Consider the following 9,036-nt stretch of genomic DNA (forward strand, 5'->3'; position numbering starts at 1 on the left):
ACATGACCGTCAAGCCGAGATTTCGGACCATCAGATTCGAAATTTTGGTTGAAATTGAATCTTAACTGTTGAATTTCAATGATTAAGATCGAAATTGAAATTTCAACCGAAATTCCGATTTGACGGTCCATCGTGTTTGGTAGACGGAACAAGCAAGAACCTTTCTACCACCCACAAAAAAAAAAAAAAAACAACCAAGAACCTTTCATTCACATGCAGCCCTGACTCTGGCCGCCCTGGGCATCCCTTCAAGGTATAATATCCCTGGGCAACCCTTCAAGGAATAATGTCTTTCCCATTCATTAATGGTCTCAACTCTTCCTGACTTCCATCTACATGTCTTGTGATTTTCGGAACCGATATGGGCACAGCAGCAGGAGAGTGCGTTTATTTTTCCAAAATCTGGGTTGGTGTTTTACGACTGTTGGATCGTCAATTGACGAGTCACGAGTGTCACGCTCCATCATCCCTGTAACTGCCGTAGACGAGCCAAACCCTATAAACCTACCTATAAAATGTCATTTTGAGATGCAAAAATGTCTTCGTCTGCCCTAGGCGATATCTGGTGGCTGGGTGCGAGATAGGGTACCCGTCTGCATCTCCTGTGACAGCTCCTACTGTTCTTCAAATTTTTACCAGCCGAATAGCTATGGTGCCAGACCATTCCGTTGATCGGCTGATCCTAGTAAAAGATGATGGGAAGGTTTCGATTGAACAATCACACCTTTTACATTATACTTGCGAGGTATTCACTGTTTTCCGTGTATCATCCATAGAAGTGTTGACGATCTTTCCATCTCAGTTAGTGTCGTTTTCTTCTTTTGTAGATTTATTCTCAGTTAAATGATGGTGTTGAATGTGTGTTCACAACAAATCAGATCAACGATTTACCAGGTGTTCTGAGGTTTGTTTCTTTCTTTTCTTTGCAATTCATATTTTTCCATTAGAACTTTGTATCCTCTCTTTCTTTATCATTGAGATGACAGTCTATGACTCCTGAAACAGAAAGCTGTTATATTCATTAATAATGCGAAAGGGCAAAGAGCCCAACACCATGTACAAGATTTCTTATATCTAGTAATTCATAGACAAAAGCTGTACTTCATCGGTTGGTGGGTAAGAATCTATTCAGCCACTCTTTTATGATCTGTCTACTTAACAAAAATGTTGCAGAGGTTGCACTTTGGTGGATCTTATGGTGGTGGTAAATTTTTATCTTTGCTATTTACTCGGATAAGACAACAGACAGTGAAAACGTCATTGTATATGAATGGAAACTCAGGAATCGTATATATTACAGCTACTCTATGTAATTATTCAGCATTGGTAACATATTACCACCTTCATTTGTCGCTATTTATTATATAGCGCCATTGATTGGCATAATTAAAAATATATTATAGTGTTAACCACGTTGGAAGTGGGCTTCGTAGTCTTAATTTAATGGCGATAATACTTTACTGTCGGTATCTTTAAGGAGCTAGTTGGCATTAAATTTCCATCCCAGGTTGTTCCTTCTTGAACAGTTGAAATGTACTGTTTTTGTTATCTGCAATGGTTTGTATTGTATTACTGCTGCTCTTATTTAGGATGCACAAGCAGCATATATAACAGCTTCTGTTCGCCGCATTTGGCTGTAACTATTATGGGCTGCCTCTGATTTTTCTTATTTAGAAGTTGTAATATTATGATTGCAACAGGTGTGAAAGAGATATTCTGTATTTGGCTGAGGTAATATTAATTGTTCCGCACGTGGTAACATATTGCTGCCTCCATTTGTCACTATTTGGCATCACTTATTATAGACGGCCAATAATTGGCCTAATTAAAAATGGTATGGTGTTAACCATATTGGAAGTGGGCTAGGTATTCTTAATTTAATGCCGGTCTAGCTAAAGGGCAAACTCGGTTCTGAAGGCTGCTGCACAAACAGAGTCCGAGAGGCAATTTCCTGTGCAGCCTTACCCCAACAGTTTTTTTAGAGGCTTTTGACGTACAAGGAGCTAGCTGTGGCATTAAGTTTCCATCCCTGGTTTTTCCTGCTTAAACAGTTGGAATGAACTGTTTTTTAGTATATATTTGTTTTTGCTGTATTACTGATGCTCTTAATGTTAGTCTGCACAAGTAGTAATATATAACAATCTCCATTCGGCACTATTCGGCTATAGTTTTTATAGGTCGCCTGTGATTTGTCTTAATTAAAGTTTTGATATTATAACCACAATAGGTGTGAAATTGAGTTCTGTATTTTTCTGTGGTAATATATAAGTCATAAGTGCCTTTGTTTATTTATACATTCGTGGTAAATTTTCAATGTCACCCCCTGAGGTAGCCCTTGAGATTAATGCCACCCCTTGAGTTATCCAATTTATCAGTCAGACCCCCTGTTGTTAGAAATCACAGTTAAATGCTGATGTAAGCAATTTAAATTTTTCAAAAAGACAAAAAAACCCAAAGTGTAGTTCCGTATGTTCTTCCTCTTCGGCTCCGCTTTGGAACCACCACTATCGTCTCTCCCCCTTCACAAGAGTTGGGGATTTGCGGTTGCTTACCTAGATAAACAAAAAACGACAACAAAAGTGGCATAGCCAAGATTTGAAGAGAAATTAGGGAAGAATTAGGCGGTGGCGAAATGTTGCAATAAATGTGCTATCAACTGAAGGTCCAAATGGATATTATAGCATACGGTCCAACAAGAGTTGTAATCAGATGTTGCATTTCCTAGGAGCTCTTCCATTTTGAGAATTTCCAAAAGTAAAGAACAGACAAGGTATAGCCCCTGAGATTCAGCGGCTTTAATTGCTGGATATAGGGCAAAACATTAACATATAAGAACAAAAATACTTTCAATGGCTCCCTTGGCAGCAAATAGATGCAAAATGGAGAGAGAGAAGTGGGGACAACGGAAGAAGCAGAAAAGGGGGGTTGTTTGTTGCGGAGGCAGCATAACCACAGATGAGATGGTGTCAGAGTTAAGGACAGACTTAGGGTTTTTTTTTTTTGTGTGTGGTGGATGATTTCCTGCAGGGTGGATGGGTTGGGGGGGTTTGTGAGGGGCTGGAGCAGGTGGGCAGTTATTTTAGTTAGTGTGGGGGTAATATTGGAAATCTATAATTAAAAATTACCTGAAGACTAATAGTGTTAGTAATAGGGGGTCTAACTGATAAACTGGATAACTCAGGTGGTGGCATTAATTTTAGGGAATACCTCAGGGGGTAGTGCTGAAAATTTCCCTACATTTGTTGGGGAATGGGAATAATTTACTAATTCCTCTAAGGGAAACAGACCCCCCCCCCCCACACAGTGGAGCAGGGGAGAAGCAAAGGGGATTTACATCTATTTTTTGTTTTCCCCATGTAATGTCCTGTGGAGAGCCAAAAGGGACAGAGGCAGGGAGACGCAATGATGGGAGAGTTGGTTCATTTTTAGCAGACACAAAAAAGCAGCCGGGAGGCTGGCACGTGGGGCTGGGGAAGGATATAATGTTTGCAGCCTTATCCTGCTTTCACAAGAAGCTAGATCTATCTGTTTAAGAAATCTATATGCATAGACTGTTAAAACTCAGCCCGAACATATTATCTATAATGCACTCACCTTCATTGAGAAACTAGAGAAGAAGTGGTTGATCCTGGAAAGGCTTGATCAAACCGGTTCTTTGGGTAGACGTACTTTCTGTCAGGTTTTTAATTACCTAGACTATTCTGTGTGTTCTTATTACTGGATTGGGTGTCAGTATTTTAGAGGTGATGCGAGTTCACTACCTTTGACACAAACCCATTTTGGCATCCAGACAGAGATGAGCACGTCTAGTTTGATTTATAGTTCAGTGGATATTTTACTTTGGTCTGTTCTATAATTGGCTCTATAAAGAGTTTGATTTCTTGACTCCCCCCCCCCCCTTATCATCGTTGATGGAGTCATGGAAGAGCTAGAGTTACAATTTTATGACTGAAGTCAAAGATGGTCAAGTTCTATTTCATTTTTCAAATAATGATGTAATTTTATTTTGTACTCTTGTAGTCATGCAATTAGAACAGATTGAATAACTTAAATAGTTGATTATGGTTATAGTAGCTTGCAGATTGTGTATGAGCTTCTCTCCCCGCTTTCTCTCATCTTCTTATGTGTTATTCTCTCCCTGTCAACTTTGATTTCTACCTGGCTTCCCTTTACTTTCGTTCGATCCTCTTCTTATCCATAACTCCTTCAGTTCTTCCCAAACTTCCATTCCCATTATTGCTGTTCTACAGTAACAGTAACCCGAATTCTCCTTTTCCCCCTACTGTTCTATCTTCATTCCTGGCTTTTCTTTTCACTGTATTTCTGTTTGAACAGTACCATCAGCAATCCCACCTTTTCCACATCCCCAAAAGTAGAACCATTCTTGCCATTACAACAACATGCTTACTCTCACTTCAACCAACAACAACTTTCGTTCTCTACCCCACCACCTGTGATGTCCACTACCTAAATAAGCAACCTACTGCCTCAACTGGATGCAAACCATCCATTGTGGAAACTACGGCTTTTAAAGTCACTGTGCTGCTTTTTCTTTGGTCTTTCTAGTTGCAAGGGCCCTTGAGATATTGATATTTTGGTTGTGCAGTGGCAGAAGAGTGATCCGTGCTAGAATTTTCTTGAATATGTCTTCTGGGTGCAGCGAGCCTGATGATGTGGTTGCTGAAATGGATAGTGCACCAGATTGCCCCCAACTGCATCCAACTTTTTCATCTGGTGGGAGAGGTAATTCCAGCAGGTTTAGGCCTATTGTTTGTGATGGTGTATTTTTTATTTGCAGTTTATTTTGGGGGGTTTGCCTAAGATGCCATTAATTTCTTTTCTGATTGTGTTTCTTGTAGGTTGTGAAGACACTTTATATAGAACTTTGGCGAGCTTGTGCAGGTCCTCTTGTATAGCATGCAAGGGATAGAGTTTTTTACTTCCTGCAAGGGTTTTCTGTCTCTAACAAGGGCATACCGAGAAGAAGTCTCTTCTTGTATTCACTCCAGTTATCTCACGCAACTCTTCTCTTGAATCGCCATTCTCCATGTCTCTCGCTCTCTACAAGGAATGAGACCCAAACCCAATTCAGAAACGGAGGACTTCACCAGATCTCTTACAAAAATAATCCCCAAAACCGTGTTTGACAAATGTATGGGAAGAGGACAGGTGAAAAAGATAGGCGGAAAGCAAGGTAATCTTAATTGGGTTTTCTGGGTTTGCTCCAAAAAGTTTCTATTTTTCTTTGTGCTTTCCATACAAAACATAATCTAAACAATTCTTTCTGAGTAATAGTTTTGAGAAATAATCTACAAAACCCCATTGATATAAATCCCAATGTAATCTCCAGTTCTCCTTGGATAGATCCCACGAGCAAAATTGGCTCTGTGCTTATTTCACGTTCTGAAACATTTTGAAAAAGACCTGTGACCTGGATCGAATTCTGTGTATGAAGCCTCTCAGAAAACTTGGGATTCAACTTCACAAGTTGAAGCCAGCAACTTGCATATGTTGGTGGTCTTATATGATTGTATAGAGACTCAGTTAGATACATTAAATTTTGGGTCTATATAAAGTAAGGCAATTGCTCAATTTCTGTGAATTCAATGATGGGTTGATGTTTTGATGTTTCAGTTTTCAGGTTCAGCAAGCTAATGATTGTGGTTAAGACATCATTGGTTGTAACACCAGCAGTGGGTACTCAACTATGTTACATGGTAGCTTTGTGGGCTTCACTAGAAGCAACTCATGATGGGAGTAGGGTGCACCAATTTCAAGCAAGGAGCTAGCTCAGTCCAGGAAGCACATTTTAAGGTCATAACCAAACATAAGACAGTGGGTGGAGAGGGATGTTCTCAATCTGTCATTTGCGCAATGTCAGCTCAGTGAAACCCATATAGACTTGTACAGCCTGAATAAAGCTTAGTTTGGCAGATGAAACTGAGAAACCAGCTTTTAATGTTCAACCAGACAGGTCCAGGGAGTTGTCATGAAACTGGGCCATTCACTAGGGGAAGATCTTTTATTGCAAGGACTTTCCAAGTGGGGAATCAAGTGAAGTTCCACCGGTTGGAAAAAGAGGACTTTGATTTTCTCTTGTCAAGGTTTTGTTTTTGTCCCCTCGTATATATGCTTTAAATATTCATTTGTATTATAAGTTTTTGTACCTCCTGTTGTTTCCATTTTTGTTAACCACGACTGTATCCCATTCTTTGTTATTGGTTTGATTTGCATATTCATTAATACACTTGTCTCTTCTAACATGCAATTCAGATTTAATTAGGACCGACCCTGCCTTTGTTAGACCCTGGCCAGCCGGGTTAGGCTTCTGAAAAGGTTTCATTACTAAGGCGTTCTGGGTTGTTATACAATCAATCCCTTTTTATTTTTTTGGGTTTGAAATGATTTATTCATTTAACTGAGTAAAAAACAAGGATTCAGAAGATACCACCTCCTGAAACCAAGAACTGGAAATTGGCCACTCGATGTTACTCAATTCAATGAGTTGCCTCCAACCCCATTTACAATCCTAGGAAGAAAAATTTGCGATGCTCAAAATGCTGTATTAAGAAACGGATATCAGCAAGTAAAGGTCTCACCCACAATGGGCCATCAATTTGCAAGTACATAATCAAACTTTCACATGTCAGATTGTATCAGCTCCTCTGGCCACCCCATTTCCTTGGAATAGACTTCAATGCTACACATTTAATGCAACATTTGCTGTCAACTGTTGAGATTGAAATTTCGACTGTTCATCACGAAAATGGTTAAAAGTGAGATGGATGTTTGACCGTTGACAGCACAATGCTGCACATAAGTTGAACTCCATTTCCCTAGCATGGCTACACCTCCCTATTGTCAGGTATACTACAAAGAATGGCATGGATAGGTAGGAAATACCATTCTGGCACAATATGAGGCGGGGTGGGCAACGGATTAGCAGGTATATAATTGTCGGGATGCCCCAAAACATTAGGAGCATAAAAAATCCAAATGGAATAAAAGATAGGAGAAGCTACCTGACCTACTAGATCCTTTACATAAAAATATGTGCTTCACCTCAAAGAGATTGCAAAACTCAATAGCCTCCCTAAAGGCATTCATTTGGGGTTGAGGTTTTGGGGGTCCACCAAGCTTATCCCCATTATACAAAATTTCATTAAAATCACCAAAGACAAGCCAAAGGGTACTCATAGATAATCCCAAATGAGCTAAATCATACTAGATCCAATCCCTATGGTCAACTTGAGGATGTCCATACACTAAAGTCGCTCTAAACTCTGCATCAACAGAGGTAACTTTGATTAGTAAATCAACAATATGCGAAGAAGAAGAGAGGATAGTGATCGAGACATTACCATTCCATAATATACCAATACCTCCAAAAAGTACCACTGGATTTACAAAGAAAAAATCATTGAAATGAAGCTTTCTTGGAAGTCTACTTATTTCAGCATTTTCAGCACCATGATGCTGGGCCTCCCTTTCTAGCAAACTTTTTGTGCGGTATTGCTGAGTCAAGGGTAGGCCAAGCCTTTGACAATTCCAAGATATGAGCTTCATGGTGCCTCGGGAGGCTAATTTAGGGCAACCTGCCTCGCCCTTGCAGCAAGAAAGGGGGGGGGGGGGTTACCCCTCGCCCTCATGGCAGCTCGAAAAAAACTTACTTGATATCCCACCAGCTCGACGTCCCAAAGCATTCAGGCCTTGTCCCCTAAACCCTTGAAATGGTAAAAAGTCTCTATCATCTTCTAGTCTAAGTCTTTATGATGGTTACCTAATCAAGGGATGAAGCTCATTTTCTAGCATGATTGGGCTGTACAATAGGTTGAGAAGTATCATTTTCAGTGATATCCTCAATAAATACTCTTGATCCCATAATAGCAACACCTGGAGCAGAGGTCCTTATAATGATTGGTTGTGCTTTAGTGATCGTCTTTGAAGGACCCTCTTCTATTGGGGAATTATATGCATTTGATTATTTGTAAAAGATAAGAGTATTTTCATCCAAAATCTCACCTGGCTCTGTAGTTGACAATACATTATTTCCAGAATCTACTAAGTTAATCACAAAACCTTGTAATTCCTTCGAAATATTTGGATTGGTCGAAGAAGGTGGGTATTCGGTCAAATGAGTCTCAATTAGGCCCACAACAGAAATAGAAGTAGTCTTAGAGCTTGAAGCATTAGAAATACTCATCTGGGCCAAATCAACAACTAAGTTGTTACCCTGTAGTGACATCTGAGATTGAACTAAGCTTGAGCTACCATTATGGTTGTTCGCCGGTATAACTGGCAATGTTTGGCCGCTGGGGTCTCCAAAGTCAACAAGCTCCAATATAAACCTCAGGATATCAGGAGGTAAAGGATCTTAGCATCCCTAGAAATGGGAGGGGTTAACCGATTGCATTCTATTAAAGGCATTTTTGCCAATGAATTTCGAACTACCCAGTTAGAAGGACGATGAATAGTGCTATTAGTATAAATCCAATCACCGAACATCGCTCCACAAATCTCACCACAAGTAGCATAAGTAATACTAAAGGAACAATTTCGGTATTCATGGCCGAAAAAACCACAAAAATAACAAGTTGCTGGACGCTTGGTAAACTGCAAATCCACCCAAATCATTCCTTGTCTTGGCCTACAAATCCGAACACCTGGTTTTATAGAAACTCGAATAGAATGGGATAATCGGAATGCAAGTGGTCTCCCTTAATCGCTTAGACCATGGTGTGGCTTTAACTCAAGAAATGTCCCCAAAATGTTACCAATAAACATTGCAACCTCTCTATTGTACATTGCAGGATGAAGGCTAAGGGCTCGTGTCCAGATTTCATAGATATCAAAGAAAACTCTATCCACCGGAATATTTGGTTCCAAAATCTTCAAGATAATCAAATGATTCTTTATAATCTAAGGACTGTTGTGAAGAGCATTCTCAACTTCCGCTTGATTCAGCAGCTTGAGAAGAAATAAATGTCTAACTACTTGACAGAACTCATGCTCCCTTGGAAGCCCCCAAGTATTAGC

The 9,036-nt window shown here is 39.9% G+C and overlaps 1 protein-coding gene across 2 annotated transcripts; it reads left to right on the forward strand.

Annotated features, from left to right (window-relative positions):
- Window positions 1-272: 272 nt before the first annotated feature.
- On the forward strand, window positions 273-6,646 carry LOC149030168 (uncharacterized). 2 transcript variants are annotated; one of them, XM_089142489.1, is made up of 5 exons: window positions 273-745; window positions 828-904; window positions 4,661-4,743; window positions 4,860-5,194; window positions 5,635-6,646. In XM_089142489.1, the coding sequence occupies exons 1-4, from the start codon at window positions 650-652 to the stop codon at window positions 4,928-4,930; spliced, it is 327 nt and encodes a 108-aa protein (XP_088998615.1). In that variant the 5' UTR covers window positions 273-649; the 3' UTR covers window positions 4,931-5,194; window positions 5,635-6,646. The 2 variants fall into 2 exon arrangements, with proteins under 2 accessions (XP_088998615.1, XP_088998614.1); XM_089142488.1 differs by having other exon boundaries at window positions 274-745; window positions 4,607-4,743; window positions 5,635-6,645.
- The last annotated feature ends 2,390 nt before the right edge of the window (window positions 6,647-9,036 follow it).

The sequence above is a fragment of the Hakea prostrata genome, chromosome 1 (genome assembly GCF_041222555.1).
Source record: "Hakea prostrata isolate BN-2017 chromosome 1, UWA_Hpros_2, whole genome shotgun sequence".
NCBI classification, from domain to species: domain Eukaryota; kingdom Viridiplantae; phylum Streptophyta; class Magnoliopsida; order Proteales; family Proteaceae; genus Hakea; species Hakea prostrata.